Genomic DNA, 20,092 nt, shown 5'->3' with positions numbered 1-20,092 from the left:
TACTGAGAGTTTTAATTCTGATTGGGTGTTGAATTTTGTCAAATGCTTTTTCTGCATCTGACCCTATATTCCCCCCCCCCCCCGTATTGTGTTCTTAAGATGAATTACCTTGCTATTCAAATGTTTAGCCAGTCTTAAATTACCAGGAAAAGTCCCACTTGATTGATTTTATATACAGATACACCCTTTGTACCTTTTGCACCATATAGATAGATAGATAGATATAGATATAGATATAGATAGATATATATAGATATATAGTTTTTTAAATCTTTTGTTGGATTCTATTCACTGAAATTTTGTGAATTTTTGTGTCTGTCTTCATGACAGACATTGCAGTGTTTTTGTAATCTTTGGCTGTTTTTGGTGTAATATTGTCTTCAAAAAATGAATGTTCCATCTTCTGTCAGCTCTAAGATCTTTTTTAAAGATTTCTCATTATTTCTTCCTTTGGTAGAATTCACAGGAAAGGCATCTTGGCCTAGAATTTTCTTTGTTAGAAGGTTTTAACCATAAATTCAATTTCTTGAGGGCTATTTGAATTATCTGTTTTTGTGTGACCTTTGGTGGCTTGTATCATTTCATCTAACTTGTTGAATGTATTAGCAATAAGTTTTTCACAGTAGTCCCATTTTTTTAAATGTCTGTAAGATTTGTTGTGATGACTCTCTTTCATTTCTCATCTTGGTACTGTTATGTTTTTTTCTTAACCAATTGGGGTAGAGGTTCAATTTTATTCATCTTTTAAAAAAATTTTTTTTTCAACATTTATTTATTTTTGAGACAGAGAGACAGAGCATGAACAGGGGAGGGTCAGAGAGAGAGGAAGACACAGAATCTGAAACAGGCTCCAGGCTCTGAGCCATCAGCACAGAGCCTGATGCGGGGCTTGAACTCACAAACCGCGAGATCATGACCTGAGCCGAAGTCGGATGCTTAACCGACTGAGCCACCCAGGCACCCCTTATTCATCTTTTGAAAGAATTAGCTTTGACAAAGTTCATAGACTTTTCCTATTATTTTAATGTTTTGCATTAATTACTGTTTTTATCCTTATTTCTTCCTCTACTTGCTTTGTGTTTAATTTGCTCTTCTTTTTCTAAATTCTTAGGTGGAAGACTCAAGATTGTGCTTCTCTAATAACTTAATGCTATAAAATTTTTCTAAGCCCTGTGGTAGCTGTGTTCCACAAACTTTGATAAATTTTTAAATTTTTATTCAGTTTTTTAAAATGTTTATTTATTTTTGAGAAAGAGAGACACAGAGTGCGAGTGGGGAGGGGCAGAGAGAGAGGGGGACACAGAATCCAAAGTGAGCTCCAGGTTCTGAGCTGTCAGCACAGAGCCCCGTTGCGGGGCTTGAACTCACAAATGGTAAGATCAGACCTGAGCCAAAGTCGGACACTCAACCTACTGAGCCACCCAGGCACCCCTTAAATTTTTATTCAAAGTATTTACTAATTTGTGGTTTATTCCTTGATCTATGAATTATTTACTTTTTTTTTTTAATGTTTGTTTTTGAGGGAGAGCATGTGAGCAGGGAAGGGCGGAGAGAGAGACAGAGAATCCCAAGTAGGCTCCATGCTGTCAGCACAGAACCCGATGTGGGGCTCAAATTCATGGACTGTGAGATGATGACCTGAGCCTAAAATCAATAGTGGGACGCTTAACCAACTGAGCCACCCAGGCACCCCATAATGGAATGTCTTCTTAATGAATTATCATTATAGAATGTTTCTTGTTCGAAGTCTACTTTATGTGATATAGTAGTTTTCTCTGTAGTTTTCATAGTGTTTACATGGTAGTATCTATTTTTAAGTTGGGTTTCGACAGACAGATGTAGTTGGATCTGGTTTTTCCTATCAAATCTGATCATCTGACGTTTAGTTGGCATGTTTATTTACATTTGGTGTAATAACTAATATGGCTGGCATTAAGTCTACCATCTTGCTATTTGTATTCTACTTATCCCATCTCCTTTTAACTTTTCCCCACTTTTCCTGCCTTGTTTTGAATGCTTCATGATCCCATTTCCCCACAACTGACTGATTAGTTGTAATTCTGTTTGATTTTTTTATTGATTTTTACTGATTTATCTAGGATGGTTGTTCTCAAAGTGCATTCGAGGGGCCATGAGGCCCTTTCAGTGAGTTTGTGAAGTCAGAGCTACTTGATAGAGGCTATTTTTAGGAGTGGTTTGATAAATCTGCAAGCTTTCAGCTGTCTTTGAAAGACAACTAGGCAGACAAGAATGGAGAGAAAAGTTTTGGGGGAAATAAACAGAGTCTCAGTGACCTGTGGGGCAAGGGCGATCGAAATCACAGAAGGAAAAAGGTGGGCAGCGGGGGGCAAAAGAGATTTGAAAAAATGAGAGTTGAAAGTGTTCCAAATTTGATGGAAACTATACACACCCAGATCCAAGAAACTTAATGAGCTTTGTCCAGATTGAAATGACCACCTCTCCATTGTACCCCATCATAACCCATATTCCTATCACAGAACGTGTAACATTTTTTAATGCACCATAAGTCTCCCCATACCAAGTTGTGGGCAACTTTATTATGGAATAATGCAAAGCACACGATAAACACTTGATAAAACAAGTGTTCTTAAATGCTGAGTGCATCACATATTTTGCTTATTTTATCTCGGGCAAAATGTAACTGATGCTTCTTTTTCAAAATATGCCAATATGTTGGGAAATCAATGGATTTGAGTGCCTAAAAATTATTTAGACAATAGCTGCACTTTTGGACCCCATGTTTAGCATGAAAAAGGAATTAATTTAAAATCAACTGTCAAATGGAAGTATATATCGTACCATGCTTGTATTACACAATTGTACTGTCCTATTAACATTTTATTTAAAAACAAACAAACTTCCTTTGAAGTTGTGTTTTAAAGCAATTTACCTGGCTTGCAAATTTACTGCTAGGATCAGTTGAAATAAACACACCATCTTTATCCTTTTGAAATCCATCGTGAGACCAATAGGCCAGGTCAAAAGTAAACGTCTTCCTATGTTCTGGATTCTTAGGGTCTTGTATGGTTGTGGTGGTTCTGGAATGCATGGAAATCACACATTTGCTCCCAGAATTCTTCTCTCTCTACAGTCAAATTACAAATTCGGTCAGTCATTGTAGTATCTCTTTGTCTTCCAAGCTGTTTTGCAAGTCTTTATACACACCTTGTAAAAAATTAAGGCAGGAACTTACCATCGATTCATTTTGTTCTCCGTGTGTGTGTTTTAACATTGGTGAAGTGTTTTGTTATAAATGCCATTTGAACTTGTGTATTTAAAGAAGTGCCAGTTCACAATCCTAATTTTGAGAAAGGGGTTCTTCTCGGTGTTATTCTTAGCAGCCGTTATGACAAACAGTGACTCTTTCACTCAGAATTTTTGAGTCTTATCTCCGGTCATATTAATTTTCTGAGAGTAGCCTAACACCCAACTATACTAATGGCGATAACGATAGCAACAGAGAGCTTCTTCCCTGTTTCACGCGCCAGTGAGACTGGTGAAAATCATTAAAGGAAAAATGAAAATGGAAAAACAACCATTTCAAGACTCCGGTAATGGTCCTAAGGGCAAACAGCCAATGACAAAACATCCATTCAAAGGAATTGTGTCAGAATTGTTAAGGTGGAGTCTGGTGTGTGAAGCGAGACCATGCCTTCTTCCCCCTGCCTGCTGAGCCAGGTGGAGACTCCGCTCCAGACTGCTGGAGCCCCGACCACAAGGTTCCCTCTCCCCCCAGATTCCAGTCGCAGGGCTTTCTTCCCAGCAGGAGCATGATATCAGCATTTCACGTCCTGCCCCCATATCTGCCTGTTGCGGAGGCTAAGTGCGGGGAGGGTCTTGGTGAGAGGTGGGATGCCTTCTTGCACCCAGTGCCCACGCATGCAGGGAGGCTCCGCTTTGTTATGTCATGCTGAGAATACAAGGGTGCTGGCTGTCCTTGCCCCGGCCCGAGGGGGTGATCCCATGCCGGGGGGGGGGGGGGGAATCAGCTGAGGATCTCAGACTGCTGTCCCACATTCCTCACGTGCTGGGGCTTCCAAAACGGAAGCTGCTTGTTCCCACCTCCAGACCCAGAGCCCAGCATTAGACACGCTGCCTAGGGGGATAGCAACTCCTCTCTTCTCAAAGGTGGCTTGATTTCCTCTTACAGAAGTGGGCCCTAATGGCACACTCAGAACAGAAGAGGGTGTGATGAAAGGCGATCGGGAGGAGGTCTGTTTTGATAATGGTTAAATTATAGGCCTTCTAGTTTGCAGAGGTGGTGGGGGTGCAGGGGGTGCTGGGAAGTAAGACAGCTGGGATGAACCCACCTGGAGTCATGAAAAATATGCCACTGTTGTCAGAAACGGTTCCTTTTAAAGGAATCGGAGAATCCAAAGTCACGAATATTTACTATGTGTTTTTTTGTACTTCTAGCTCTTATATTTGGGTCTTTGGTCCATTTTGTGTTAATTTTCGTATATGGTGTGAGGTAAGGGTCCAAGTTCTTTTTTTTTTTTTTCTTAAATGTTTATTTTTGAGAGAGACAGAGCGTGAACAGGGAAGGAGCAGAGAGATAGGGAGACAGAATCCTAAGCAGGCTCCAGGCTCGGAGCTGTCAGCACAGAGCCTGACGCGGGGCTTGAACTCACAAACCGCAAGATCATGACCTAAGCTGAAGTCGGATGCTCAACCGACTGAGCCACCCAGGCACCCCCAAGTTCATTTTTTGCATGTAGCTACCAAGTTTTTCCAGGACCGCTTGGCAGCCTTGTTGAAAATCAGTTGGCCACGAAGGCCTGGGAAGATTTGTTTCTACACGTTAACCTGCAGGTCTGTCATCATGCCAGTATCACACTGCCTCGGTCACTGCTGTCTCTCTCCCTAAAGCCGTCTAATTACATATCTGCCTGGCTGCTAAAATATTTTCTGTGACACAGATGAATGCTAAGAGACGGGAAACAATGGACACAAACTGAAAACGTGCAGGACAATACTGAACACTGATGGACAAGAGAGGAAAAGCATCGGGTTGTACAAGGTCCGAGCAGGAAAACAAGACCTCCTGTAAGGTCTCCGTCACGTTCGTCTGCCGCTGCGGACCAGTTATTACCGTCCGGTAAGCCCTTTGCATGTTTGCTCCCTCTAGCATACCCTTGTCCAGATCTTGTTCTTTGGGTCATCCTGAATGCTTCTATCTCCAGGAGTTTTCACTAGATCCAATCTGTCTCTGGGGGCCCACATTGCTTGCCTTACCATGGCGATACATACTACTACCATTTACTCACACAGGACTGCACGCTTTAGTGGTGTTTGATCCAGAGCAGCCAAAAGTGTGAATGGGCCAACTGTTCAGAATTCTCTTAAAACCTAACTACTGCACTGATAATCAGCATGCAGGGTCCCACAACAAGTATAATCTGTATCTTAGTGTTGTAGCAACACAGTTGAATGACCAGCGGTAGGAAGTTACATAAATATGTGTATGCGTAAATGCACTTAAAATCTACAGAATTCATCCCGAACCGGCAACTTATTTGCTTGTGATCTGCTATTACTGAGGAGGGGAGAAGTACATTTACTAAAAACAACACGTCTACATTGACCAAACCGCACTGGTTTAAAAAATTATTAACTTGACAGTACGTACGTTTCTCTCATCAATTTTTTTATTGAGCTACTTGTGCAAAGGAATGAAATTACGTGTTTACTAAATTATGTTCAGATCTTTAAATTACTCATTTAACAGGTTCATTTAAATATTCCATAAATGACAAGCAGCTTACACATTTGATCACTATCGTTAAAAAGTTAATAAAATGAGTCATAGTCAAAATTTCAACAAGGCGATGTAACATTCATCACTGACCTGACTGAAAGGCCGCACGCGCACCGCGACTGTCACACTGTCCATACGTGGCATAGGCATCTTCACCATTTTCCCGTCACTCATGTTATTTATTTGGTAGAAAAATAAGGTAGAAAGTGCGCTGCTTACGCTTCACACTAAAACATTAAAAGCTTAGCCAACAAAAGCAGTTTGTTTCTAGACAATCAATTATTCATGGTCCATTCATTACACACTATCAATGACCTGTTATAAATTATTTTGCAACACTTACTTATTGATGAGTTTTACAGCCCACATCAAGTATCTCCGCTTCATTGCACACAGTCATACTGCGGAGGACGGGGTCCTGTTCTTTTCGCTTTTCCCTTCCCCACTTCTACTCACACTCGTGGCCCATCCTCGATAGTCTGTGCCTGAGGTCCTATGAAAATGTGTCAGTTTTAAAACCTGAATGTTAAGGGATTTCTGTAATTTGATAGCAAGCTCCTTCACAGCAAGAGTATTATAAAAAAATTTGTTCAGTCTTGTCATTCCATCGACAGCAGGCACACATACAAGGTGTGCCGAACAGCCACGAAACGGACTTGTTTCCCATTCCCCCTTCTCAAACCTTTCCAAGAAGTTGCTAGTGAGCAGTGAACCGGTCAATCTAACCTGGATAATTAGTCTCTGAATAATGAAGAGACCGTAAGGACAAATAGCCTTTACGCTTGCTGAACAAGGAATGCCAACGTTATATTTAACCAATGCATTGCTTGGAAAATCACTCATTTGAGGTAGAATATACAAAATGTGTTAGACTACAAAACGCGGCAAAATTACATGCCCATAATTTGATTTCAACATAGTAATAACAAGCCAAAAAAAAAGAAAAAATACATTTTTTGATTAGAAATCTCAATCATAGAAGCAAAGTGCATAAATTATAAAATAGCAACCTTGAAAAAGAATCAACAGTTATTCAGTCATCCTCGTTTTAAGACTGGCCTAACACCATTAACTGCAGAGAAAGAAATGGGGCCAGTGCCTACTAGCATTAGAAAGTCATGATTAAAACAGAAATCCCCTCTCAAAAATCTAACAGACACAAACTACTGTGAAGTATACACTTTATTTAACATTCCAATAATAAGCCATATTTACATACTGTATAAATGTATGAAGTCTTAATATAAAATAGAAAAAACTGCCTGGACTAAAAGAATCACACTCCTTATGGAGTTACTTTGCTTATTGAAGAGCTTCTGTCTACAAAAATTTACAGTAATTTATACAAATCATTTTCTTCCAAATTAGATGATTTTTAATAATCCACACAATTTTGATGACTCTACAAATTGGTGTACATTAAAAACTTGAAAAAAAAATTACAGCATTTTTCTCCGTAAAACTTGCTTTGGAAAGGAAGACAGTTTCTTCTTGCTCCTTCCCAGACCTCTTGGTACCGTAGTAGCTTTTCTAGGCTTGTTCTTTACATCGTCAACCGGGCTTCCCAAAGGAGAAATCAGCCTGATCTTCACTGGAGGAGGGGACCAGGGGTCGTCTTCTTTGTTTCTGAAAACCAAAAACAATTCAAGTAAGAATAAACACACTGTAATATAAAACAGAATCCACTTTCCCACTGTATTCGCAAAAAAGCCTCAAGGAGCGGGTACCCTTTCCTGGTGCTCTGATTTTATAAGAGAAGCAAAGAAGCTTTATGTCATGAAGGTAACTGGAGGCAGAATAAAGGCCCACGTGACCTGGATGGGCTGAGAGCCCGGCAGGCCCGTGAACGGGAGAGAAACGGCAACCCTCAAACCGCACAGTTCGCAATTCTGTGCATACTTCCATAATATGCAAGTGCCCCACATATGTCACAAAGCCAACTGATGTATAAATGGTGTTATTACCTACGGTCGAAAGACACATTAAGTCGGTTTTTAAAGTAAGATGAAATGGATTACTTTATGCTTTTATGAAATTCAACCATGCCTAAGCACAAATAAACCTGGAGGAACTTCCCCACGAATGAAGTTTTACTGCCAAGTTTGTAATTATTTTTACTGTTACCTACCTTTACTAAGGAGAGGATGACACATCCCGCCGCCGAGCCCCCACCCCCTCGGCCAGAACAGAAGGACCCAGGGGGCCCCGCCCCGCCCCGCCCCGCCCCCACAGCCCAGCTTTGAAGGCTGAATGGGCTCTCACCGCCCTGTGGAGACCCGCCTCGTCCTCCCGCGGTGAAATCCAGCGATCACCAGGAGCCGGTACGCACAGATTCTCCTAAGAATTACCCTTTTCTGAAGAGCTTGGTTTCTCTAAGACAAGACTCTTCTCAAATCTAATTCACAAAACAAAATGGATAAAAATTACCGCACAAAAAAGGTCAGACCTGCTTGCTTGTCTGGTCTTTGCAGTCCTGGTGGTTTTCACTTTTTGCTTTCTCACAGTTTCTGTTGATTGAGCGTTATCTTTCTATGGGTTACAAGTTTGGAGAGAGAAATCTTCAGTAATTACATATCCGCAACGTAAACTGAATTCTATCCTGAGTCAAGGAATACCGCCAAACGGTGCTAATGAATTCAGACGCAACAAGTCCCAGATGGACTTTTTTTTTTTTAATGTGTGTTTATTTTTGAGAGAAAGCGAGGAAGGGGCACAGAGGGAAACAGAGGATCCGAAGCAGGCTCCAGACTGCACCGACAGCACAGAGCCCGATGCGGGGCTCCAACCCACAGACTGTGAGATCATGACCTGGGCTGAAGTTGGCCACTTAACCAACGTGAGACACCCAGGCACCCCCCCCCCCCTAGAGTTTCAGTAGGAACTCTGGTCATTCAGGGGCACTCTTCATCCCCATCCATACGTTCAATGTGTCTCCAAGGCACACGTTTCCTTGTCTGCTGCCCTCTGTCCAAATCCAAGCTCTCCTCACCTCATGAAGGAACAGGCCACCAGGGACTACTTTTCCTCCCCAGAATTCATTTCATCCTTCCTTCAATATGCACGTGGCTGGGCAGCAGTATGTAAGGAGCCCCTGCCCCCTGCACAGCCACATTCTGGGTGTCTGCAGTCCACAGTCTTCCCTTCCAGGAAGGCCTGCTTCCTTCACCTTCTATCTAGAGGGCTACTTGGGTATAAATCGATTCTTATCAGGCTGTGAAATAATTACGTGTGGTTTAGCCTCTTTAAACTGAGCTCCTGAAAGACAAGGCATTTGCCCAAGTGATTTCCATGGGCGTCTCTGCCCTCGCATAGTAACTGGTCATAGCAGGTAATTCAAGAAATGCTTTTGAATTAATGTTGCTAACTAGTTCAATCCATGAGCTGTTTTCATTTTAGGGTTATGCGCAGTCAGGTGATTGCACAACTCTGAAACACTGTCCCTCCAAGTGTGGTCTATGGGTGACACCCCGGGAGTTCATTCAGGGACCTCTATTTTAGATAAACACATCCAGAGAATTCTGATGAGATGCTAAAAGTTAAAAACCTCTTCCCCAATAGGTAATCTAAACCTCAGCTGCCAGTAATACACCATCAGCGACATGTCACAGACGTGTCAGAGGGAGGGTGCCCCAAAGTGCAGAGAAGGCAATTTAGGGCTTTCAGTATAAATGTCTGCTCTTGTAAATATTTTTAAAGTTTATTTTTATTTATTTTTTAAGAGAGAGAGCAAGGGAGGGGCAGAGAGAGTGGGAGACAGAATCCCAAGTAGGCTCTGTGCTGTCGGTACAGAGCTGGATGCGGGGTTTGAACTCACAACTGTGAGATCATGACCTGAGCCAAAGTCAAGAGTCGCTTAACCGATGGAGCCACCCAGGTGCCCCAAATGTCTGCTCTTTTAAAAGAGGTTTATTTAGGAAACGTTGCTTAAAAAAGTAAAGAGCGCTTTTTTTTTTTTTTTTTTTGAAGAGAGAGTGAGTTGGGGAGAGGGGCAGAGGGAGAGACAGGAAGAGACAGAGAGACAGAAAGAATGAATCTTAAGCAGGCTCCATGCTCAGCACGGAGCCCGATGCAGGGCCCGATCCCACGACCCTGGGACCATGCCCTGAGCCGAAATCAAGAGTCGGATGCTCCACCCACTGAGCCCCCCAGGCACCCCAAGAGCATGTTTAAACAAGCATACAAAGGAATAAAACGCACTGCTTACCAGTTCATCTCCAAGTCTGGATGTATTGGATGTGTTTTTCTGCCTGGTCCGTAAAGTAGGCGGTGAGAAGACAAACTGAGAAGATAAATCTGAAACTAGTTCTTGCAATTGTGCTGGAGCCTCTATTTTTTTAGCTGAAGAAAGGTAGGAAAGAACAAACACACACTGTAATCCAGGTCTATGTATATGTACCTCCAGATCTATTTTTTCTAAAAGCTTGGAACAGGATGCACGCTGGAAAGACATGAACATTTCCAAGCCTGGAAACACTAACGGGGACACGGTGGCCACTTGAGGAGAGACAAACGCAGGGGAAAATCTCAACACCATTTGGGTAAATCCGGCGTGTAGAACATTTAATGCCCCAAACTAAATAGTGCTACGACATAAAAATTAAGGAATCAAACCCAGAACTATTTTTCTAGGAGTGTTAACCGTCACTGCTCCTCATACATTCTGGGGAAGGAAAACATCAATCTTCTATATAACCTGAGCTAGTTTGCTTCATAATCCCTACTATTCCAAAGATGACGTTTTTATTTATAAAAGTAATTTTATCTTCAAAGAGACTCTAAACTTTTTTCTTTCCAGATCATTCTGAACTAGTGGTTCTGGCCAAAGGAACAACAGAAAAATTCACATCATAAAGGGAAAATGGAAGCAGTGAAGGTAACTAGTACAGGAAAAAACAGGCTGATTGATTGGAAGATATTCCATAGATAAATAAAAATGGTTTAATTAAGAACTGGCCCAGAACATATAACTAAAAACATCATAGACGTTCTCTCAGATTTACATTCACCATCGGGTCTCCGTATCAAAGGCAATTAGCAAAGTCACGATGGACGTGGCAGGTGCAGCCAAACCAGTCTGCCACAGGTTAGATTCCAGCTTCTGGATCCTCTACTTGTGGGGCCAAAGGCAAATCAGATAAAACTCTCTCTGCCTCAGTGTCTATAAAATGGGATCACTGTATCGGGACCTACGGAGTCGCCGTGAAGATTACAGGGTCACAAGAGTGTGGGGCGCCCAACAAGTGCTTTGTGGAGGTCTGCACTGGTCACGGAGTCATGACTTTCAGAATTTACAAATCATAAAATAAGATTCTCAAAGTCTGGTTCAACGTTACTTCACCGACCGGGACAATCAAAACTTCTGTAAGACGTCAAATTCTGCTTTTTAAAGCCTAGGATTCTTAAAAAGAAAACAGAGGTGAGGTCAGAACCAAAAGTCCTCTCTGCTGCCTGCAGATAACGGGCAGAAATGGCAACGGCTGGGGTTGCTGGTGGTGACCTTCCCCTTCTGACGTTAAAAAGAAACGTATCTATATTCTTTCTAGGAAATGAAAACATTCGGTTCTCTGCAGCGGCTCTGCCTTTTCAAAGACCAGCTCACGCTCTTCACCTCCGGTTCCCCCTGCACTGCAGAGGGCGATCAGGAACTAGAAACCTACACTACCATGTGCCAAAGAATCCGGCCTCCACCACGCCTTCCACGCGCTTGTATCAGCCAGACAAGACTTTGTTCTACCTGTCGGCATGTGAATTCCTCACCCATCTCTCTCCAGCGCTACTTAAGGCTTGAGGAGTTCCAAAGTCCTGGCTTCAGAGCCAGGAACGTACTGGTAAGCAGCTTTAACAACTCTGAGCAGCCAGCAGGAGTTGGCTCCACGGACACTTATCCTGGGGGGGTAGGGGGTGGGGGGAAGCTCTGTGTCCCTGAACTTCCGTCTCCCACCGCAGACAACAGCACCCTTCCCCGGGCTGCGGAGAGTCAGATCAGCCGGCGAACATACACCCACTCCGGCCTCAGGCAGACGGCGTGCCCTTCTTCAGTAACTGTTGCTGGCAACAGAAATTACACAAAGTCCACTGAAACGCCAAGCTTCGCGTTCTTCCGACCAGCGAAACACTTCTGACTACATTCGGAGCGGTGGTTTCTTTGATGGGTTTCGATTAGAGGACTTCCTGCACCTGCTCCCTGCACTTCCAACCCCTCCCCGAAGAGCTTTCAAAATACGACTTAAGTCAGCACTGGGGACAGAGGCGCAGTGAGAGGGCAGAAGGATGGACAGAGCCTCCGTGGGGGGTGGCCACCCCGGTGAAGGAGCCACAGAGCGGGGCGCTGGCATCTTCACTGCACACGGAGGAAAAGCAGGTTCAGGAGGGCTATGCGGCCCCCTCCCCCCCACCCGCCCAGCTAGTAAAGTGGCAGAAATGACATCTTGCAGCCCCCCCCCCCATTTCTCATCACTTCTCACCAGAAGGGGTCTCTTTTTACTACTAGAAAAGCTGAAAACCATTCAAATACCTACCGGGAGAAATCGTGAGCAGCCTGTGGCCCGTCAGCGGGATGCGACGCCACCCAGGAGCCCTCAGTGTGTGAGTGACAAAACACACAAGCATCTGAAGATACTCAGCGAGCGAGGGGGGAAGCAGAATACACAGCTGTACACACATCAGGCTGTTGGGTTTTAAAAAAACAAACTACAGGGGCACCTGGGGGACTCCGTCGGTTAAGGGTCCGACTTCGGCTTAGGTCATGATCTCGTGGTTCGTGAGTTCAAGCCCCGCATCGGGCTCTGTGCTGACAGCTCAGAACCTGGAACCTGCTTCGGATTCTGTCAGTCCTTCCCCCACTTGCCCCCTCTCTCTCAAATATAAATAAGCATTTAAAAACAAACAAACTATACCTACAACGGGAAGAGACTGTGAACACTGGTTATTGGTCCTCTAGATGACTTTTCTGATTTTCTATGGCAGGCATGAATTTATTACAGAAAAAGTTATAGTTAATGGGCACATGGAGGGAGGATGACTCTGCAAAGGTGACAAAACTCAGAATTCCTGAGATGTCTGCCATCTGTACCAGAACAACACACAACTTCGGTGTTGGCTGCACTGTTCTAAGTCAAGAGGAAAGCAGAAAAGACTTGTGTTAATGACCTTCTGCTCCCCACACTGCTGCCTTTCAGTAATTTGAGCTCTAACAGAGCAGCTTAGTAACGTGAGCTGCGATGAGCGTTCGGTTCTGTTCTGTTCTGGGCAGGGTATGGGTGTGGCCCACCTTTCCTAACACCAGGAAGAACTGAATTACACAGGACCGCAAAATCAAAGATCTGACTTTAAAACACTGGGAGGGGGCAGAGGAGACCTTCTACATCCACAAATTATTATTTTTTTTAATGTCTATTTATTTTTGAGAGAGAGGAGGAGGGGCAGAGAGAGGGAGACGAGGATCTGAAGCGGGCTCCATGCTGACAGTGGAGGGCCCAATGTGAGGCTTCAACTCAGAAACCGTGAGATCATGACCCGAGCCAGTCAGATGCTTAACAGAATGAGCCACCCAGGCGCCCCAACCACAAATTATTTTTATTTTTTTTTTAAGTTTCTTTATTTTGAGAGAGAGGGGGGGGGGGGGGGAGAGAGAGAGAGAGAGAGAGAGAGAGAGAGAGAGAGAGAGAGAATATCCCAAGCAGGCTCCATGCTGTCAGCAGAGAGCCAAATGCGGGGCTCGATCTCACGAACCATGAGATCGTGACCTGAGCCAAAGTCAAGAGTCGATCGCTTAAGAGACGGCCACCCAGGCACCCCTCAAATTATTTTTAAAAAATGAGGACAAGCGCCCTTTCCTGGGCTCAAGCTATGTTAATATAATGGATTACTGCATAAATATGGAAATTAAAGAAGTGCTTGTGCAGTGAATGCTGAATATAGAAAATTTCAGTTTGCAGATTTTTAAATGGCTTATCTCCCCGTGGCCTTCCTCGAGTCAGGAGGCGTCTAACAATATGGGTCGTTCCTCACTGCGTTCGTATGAAAAGGTTTAAATAAATACAACAACACAGTCACCTCCTTCACTCACAAGTCCCTGAGCTGCTTTGCTGAAATTAACATCTTAAACCTTAGGTAAACAACTGCTTCTATCACATTTGCAAAGAACTCCCGCACCAGGTCTGTCGGGCCACAGCACCTTTTAGATCCTTTTTCTTGATTGCCCGCTTTACTGAAAAATCCCCCTCCAAATCTTAACAGCACGGAGACATCGTAATCTCTTTGTTATTCTATGTAGACCTATGCTTTAGACCTAAATAGTAAGAGGTTCTCATCACCTCTTTGGGAAGGTGTGCCCTGTACCAACCCAACAGTGCCTCATCGGCGCAGTGAGGCAGGCTGGACAGGCAGCCGAGCCAACTGGGAGGGGAGGGGCTACCGGGAGCACGCATTTAGGTAATCTGCGTCCTAAATGACAAAATGTTACCACTCCTTCCTTCCCCTCCCTCCAAACAATCTGAGGTTGCAGATACCAGCTGGGTCACGAGCCAAACACGGCTGCACTTAAGTCACTGATGGCAGAATGACGAGAGGATACTATTCTAAAAGACAGAACCCATGACAAGTGCATTATAGGATTTAAAGAGTCCTACTGGACCAGAAAGTTCTTGAATCTAAGATAAACCTTGAAATAGAAAATCTTTAAATTTTACTATTAAAAGATCAAGACTGTTTTCTTCTTTGGAACAGGGAGGACTTCTCTATAACTACTAATCATTTTCAGGAGAAATAACCAATTACAGTCTTGAACTGTGCTGAAAATAGAAGACGTTGTGTGAGATGAAAACTGTGCTTTGAACACAAGTAAAAGTACCTTTCTCTTTCCTTGGAGCCTTTGACACAGGAGGAGAAAAGACAAACTCCGTTTCTGGTTCCGAAGGGTCCAGCAGTGAGACGGCCTTGCTGGCCCTAGTCCTCCTGCCGCGCGCGGACTGGGTCACGGCCACCGCGGCGGGCACTTTGGCTTCTGGGTCACCTGGTTCCTTTGGGTCTTCGCCTGTGCATTTTTCCGATATTAAGCGTAATGCACGTGTCTGGCTTTGATTTTCGGTCCTTTTTGTAGGCTTCCTCTTTGCGCTGGTCACCGTGGCGAGTTCCTCCGCTGGCACGGAAACAGACTTTTCTAAAGCTGGCTTCCCGGCGTCAGCCTTGCCACCTCTGGCTGGGGTGCTCCTGGCGGACCTCCTTTGGCGGCTGGGAGTCTGCGTCTTCTTGGGACTCCTCACTTCCTTAGTGGCCTTAGATCCCACATCTTCAGGTGGTTTTTTTCTCGGCCTACCCCGTTTCCTAGGCAGATCCGATTCGGTTTCAAGAGCCAGCTGGGATGTGTCACGTTGACAGTCTTCTGGAACATCCGGCGTGCTGACTTCTCTCTTTTTGGCCCTGCTGTTGTGCTGAACAGGCGGTGCCTCTTCAATGCACATGGGATCTGGTTTGTATCCTACACTTCTGGAAGAGCCGACGTTAGCACTTCTCAGTTTTCTGGTGCTTCCACCAGAACGTGCTCCTTTACTGACTTTTACATCTTTATCGGCCATTTCAACACTGTCGGCATTTTCTACTGCTTTTTTAATGCCTCTAGGAGTCTTTTTTGTAACAGGTGAAAGCTTACTTTCTCCATCTTGCTTATATCCCGTGGTTTCAGAAGCCCCTAGTTTAGCACTTCTCAGTTTTCTGGTGCTTCCGCCAGAACGTGCTACTTTACTAACTTTTACGCCTAGATCTACCATTTCAACACTGTCGTCATTCTCCACCGCTTTTTTAATTCTTCTAGGGGTCTTTTTGGTGACAGATGAAAGCTTAACTTCCTCAGCTGCTGGCTCCAGCAGCGGAGAGGATTTTAACCTCCGGAGTGAGCCGCCCGGAGTGGCCGGTGGCTCCCGTGCCATAGGATGATCACTTTCTGAAGTGTCTTGGTGATCTTTTCTTTTCCGTCCTCTCCGAGGAGTAACAGAATTTTGGGGTACTTGCTGGTTCGGAGACGCTCCTCTGACGTCAGAACAGGCACTTTCGGAAGCCCCAGAGAGGTCCTTCGTTCTCCTCGCTCTCCTCCCGCCCGAAAGCCCCGGGGTGCCAGGGGTGGCGACATCCGCGGACTCCTCCTGCTGAGCTGGTCTGACACTCAGGTTTTGGACGCGCTGTCCTCTCGTGCGCGTTCTAGAGGAAATCATGTCATGCGTCTGGCTCACGCTTACGGTCAGTGTACTGGTTTCCTGCACAGTCTTCGGCGTAGATCTGACTACCTTGCCGGGACACATTACCTTCTGGCTTATTAAAGGTAAGTTGTCGTGAATGGACGGTGGTTCCACTGTATCTGAAGTAATTTCTTTACTTCTTGTGTCTTTAATCACATCTAATAAATTTTCTGCAATGGCTACTTTAATGGGTTCAGGCACATATGGTAACGTCTCCAGCTTCTGGGACTCCCGGTCACTCGCGGTGACAGACACGAAATCCGCGGCGTGTCCGCGACCATCATTCTCCCCGCCGCACGCGGGTTTTTCCTCCGCTGCCGTGTTCGCCGCTGTAGCTAACACGTTAGATGCGGCAGAATCACCTGTCTCAAACTCTCCTTCTTCACCTTCCAGTATCAAGGTAAAGTTGCTCTGCGCCCCAAAAAGTTCCCCATCTACTTCGGCAACGTCACACTCAGCGGAGTCTTTATTATCAGGCAAGTCACAGAACTGCCGCTCAATGGTATCAAAGTTATACTGGAGCTTAAGGGCCCCTGAGGGATACAACTCATTAAATGAAAGATCGTTAGCCTCGTGTCCCGAATCTTGAACTCCAAGCTTTTCATGTTCAATCACCTAAAATGAATTAAAGATAAGAGAAGGGTTAAAGGATTTTCACGCATTTATTTGAAGCTAAAGCACAAAGGTTTTAAATAATCATCTCACCCTTGGTTTATGAGCTGTTAAACATAAACTACATTTAATCTGGCCTATGCTTATGGGTTTATTTTATAAAACGTCCATTTAAGCCATCAGACATTATTACTCAGTCTAAATAACTAGACAAAAAAAAGATTTTGAGATTCTGAATGGAATTAAAACAGAAATCCCACATTTCCCTAGCTAAAAAAAGACAGTCTTTATAAAACCTTGAAAATTATCACGATGCTAACAACAGCTGTGAGAAGAATTTAAAGGACTTATTCTGTTCTCACCCAAGGAAAAAAAAATTAACCAGAGAGAAACAACCCCCAAATCGCATTTTAATGGGAATCCCCACATTACCTAACTAGCCACACTTTTTCTAAACAGCACGATCCCCATAAGGTTGAAGAAGAGTTCACCTACATAAGCTCCCTTGGGCTAGACTCAATCCTCTTGCCTTTGCTGGGGCTGCATAAACCATGAAATTCCTAAGGCTTTCAAGTTCAGTACCTCTCTTGCAAGGGTTTGGTGGAAGAAGGAATGGTCCTTGCATTTACCTTTTGGTAAGGGAAGGGGAGAAAAAGGAGGAGGTAGAAAGTAACAGAGAGATCTCCTGACCGAGAAGGTAGAACATTCCCACCCACCTAGACAATGACATTTTCCCGCTCCCCAAACATTCAGCGAGGAGAGACTGCAAGTACCCAGAGACGAGGGCTCCCACTCACACCACACCCACAGTTTTATTAGCTTCCCAGCTGAAAGAATGGGCACTATGGCCACCTATGTTACAGTGAGAATACTCACGAATACGAATACGGATAAGCACCACACTATTGTGAGTTAAGAAACTTCCCAAATACGACCCAGTCACATTTCTATAAATTAGAGGTGTTTTTGCTTTATCTTAAATTCATTTATCGTACAAAGGTTGCCCATTGATTGTAAAAGAAACGTGACGGAATTTTTAGAAAGCAAGTCGTATTAAATACCAAAAAAAAAAAAAAAAAAGAAAGAAATCCTTTCTCAAGGGTATAGAGGTTAAACCCCAGCCAATTGGTTATCATTCTCCTACAAGTATGCATGGGGGAAAAAGTTCTATTTAACTGTATTCAATTATTTTCAAATATAGGCTCTGAGCAGTTTTGATGCCATACTTGTCTCTGGAGCAACCAGGGTCTGTTTTCTCATGGCTAAAAGACCTTTCATTTGAACCAGATACTAAGCAAAAATTAAACTGTTAGGGGTGCCTGGGTGGCTCAGTCGGTTGAGCGTCCGACTTTGGCTCAGGACATGATGCCAACGGCTCATGAGTTCGAGCCCCACGTCAGGCTCTGTGCTGACAGCTCGCAGCCTGGAGCCTGCTTCGGAGTCTGTGTCTCCCTCTCTGTGCCCCTCCCATGCTCGTACTCTCTCTCTCAAAAATAAACATTAAAAAAAATCTTTTTTTTAATTTAAATTGTTAAAATTGTGACTTCACACAGCCTTTTGGTTTTCATGAAAAACAATTTCTCACTTAAAGGATTTATTCTTTTATATTCCACAAAACAGTCACACTTTTTTTTTTTTCACGCACGTTATCATAAAGAGGCTTTTAGATAGCAGTCAGGTAAACGTATACATTAGGTTTAAACTACGGTTTGAAACCTAACTAAACCACAACTAACAAGTAAAAAATTAATGTTTTTACATGAATTTCTTGAGTATCCGGAGGACCGTCAGAGACAGGAGGCTTTTCTTCTGGAAAGTCAACACTTGCTTTCAGCACATCGGCTGCTACTTCATGATCTTCTTTTAAGGTCAATGCTATTTCTTGGTCAGACTTATGACCAGAGGTAACGGGACTTTCGGAGGCAACAAGCCCCAGGTCCCCAGTGTCACCATGGACGTCAGACGCAGCTGAAAGACAAATAAGAGTTAATCCTCCAGGTTTTAGACGGAAAGAAAGCCAGAAAGATACACACCACACTATGTGAGAAGCCACAGAAAGGTTAGGGCCGTGTTGCACTGGAGACTGTTTCCTTGAAAACCAGACATATTGCCACACGGCTTCTGACATCTGACGGGAAAAGCCAGTGAGGGTTTACATGTGAATCCCATCTCTTCGGTATCCATTCGGTTTAAACAACACATACTTGCTTTGACAGCGGCAGTGGGGAGGGGCAGAGAGAGAGGGAGACACAGAATCCGAAGCAGGTTCCAGGCTCCGAGCTGTCAGCACACAGCCTGACGTGGGGCTGGAACCCAGGAACTGTGAGATCACGACCTGAGCTGAAGTCGGACGCTCAACCGAGTGAACCACCCAGGTGCCCCTGCCCGGGTTCTTTTCAACTTGGATAGAATTCTTGCTCTTACTCTGAAACTTCAGTATGAACATGACTGCTCTGAGGGGCTCAGATGTTTGTTCTCCATTCAATTAGCCTGGAAACTTCATCAGGTGACTAGTGGCAACCAGCTATCCCCGCCGAGCGGTTACAGAATGACGCGAGGGACATGCAATCAGGGCTTTATCTCGCTGGAAAAAGACTAGATCTCTTTTGGCAGAAAGCATCCAAATGACCACAAATACACTCTACCACTTAGAAAAGCTAGAGGGGAGTTGAGGGAGGGCGACAGCTCATCTAAACAAAACAAAACAAAAATCCTCTTTATCTTTGCCAAAGACTCACTAGCACTCATAGTTATTTATTTATATGCCTCTTGGGTTTGTGAATGACACAAAATCCCAAACACTTTGCGGCAGGTGGGCGGGGTGGGGGGGTGTCTAACTTAAAAGCCTTTAGAATTTAACAAAAATCAATAAAAGGGTTTAAAGAAAAAAACCAAAAACTATTTTCACACTTTTTTTTTTTTTTCAACGTTTATTTATTTTTGGGACAGAGAGAGACAGAGCATGAACGGGGGAGGGGCAGAGAGAGAGGGAGACACAGAATCGGAAACAGGCTCCAGGCTCCGAGCCATCAGCCCAGAGCCCGACGCGGGGCTCGAACTCACGGAACGCGAGATCGTGACCTGGCTGAAGTCGGACGCTTAACCGACTGCGCCACCCAGGCGCCCCTATTTTCACACTTTTAATAGATAATGGGGCCAGCAGTACCCCAAAGACGCAAAGACAGCTTATAAAACAAAATGAAGGCAGCTGTCACCTGTCCATCCGGCAGAGGAATGGGGGAAGCATGCACTTTACCTTCCAACGGTAGGTGTGTGAAAGCGCGAATAACCTTCCCTGGAGAAAATCCTAGAAATCTGTGCATAATCTTTGACCTGCCTGGGAAGCTCATGGTTTGGAACTACTGAAGAGAAATACTGACACAAAATGTGCCAAGATATGGACACACAAAAAAATTCAAGGCAGAAATGAAATGGCAAAACAGAAATGGCGATCAGCCTGAATGTTCAT

The 20,092-nt window shown here is 44.2% G+C and overlaps 2 protein-coding genes across 7 annotated transcripts in view; both read right to left on the bottom strand.

The window, feature by feature from the left end:
• Positions 1-5,972, bottom strand: part of LOC115505236 (kinesin-like protein KIF28P) — a 78,164-nt gene extending 72,192 nt beyond the window's left edge. Inside the window, exons 1-2 of the mRNA XM_030302708.1 lie at positions 5,870-5,972; positions 2,912-3,106 (exon numbers count right to left, since the gene is read on the bottom strand). Of these exons, the coding sequence (XP_030158568.1) occupies positions 2,912-3,106; positions 5,870-5,953 (279 nt within the window). The 5' untranslated portion in view covers positions 5,954-5,972. The remainder of the gene's footprint in view (positions 1-2,911; positions 3,107-5,869) is intronic.
• AHCTF1 (AT-hook containing transcription factor 1) overlaps positions 5,652-20,092 on the bottom strand; it is a 79,693-nt gene continuing 65,252 nt past the window's right edge. For 4 of the 6 annotated variants that reach the window (XM_030302702.1, XM_030302701.1, XM_030302704.1 and 1 more), the window contains 5 exons: positions 18,383-18,591; positions 14,631-16,626; positions 9,984-10,117; positions 8,226-8,308; positions 5,652-7,405 (listed from right to left, as the gene is read on the bottom strand). In XM_030302702.1, coding sequence (XP_030158562.1) covers positions 7,219-7,405; positions 8,226-8,308; positions 9,984-10,117; positions 14,631-16,626; positions 18,383-18,591 — 2,609 coding nt within the window. In that variant the 3' untranslated portion in view covers positions 5,652-7,218. The other 2 variants (XM_030302705.1, XM_030302706.1) reach the window with 2 other exon arrangements.

This window comes from Lynx canadensis, chromosome F1, assembly GCF_007474595.2.
Source record: "Lynx canadensis isolate LIC74 chromosome F1, mLynCan4.pri.v2, whole genome shotgun sequence".
NCBI classification, from domain to species: domain Eukaryota; kingdom Metazoa; phylum Chordata; class Mammalia; order Carnivora; family Felidae; genus Lynx; species Lynx canadensis.
Note: the sequence above shows the minus strand (reverse complement) of the source record. Positions and strands in the feature narration are given on the sequence as shown.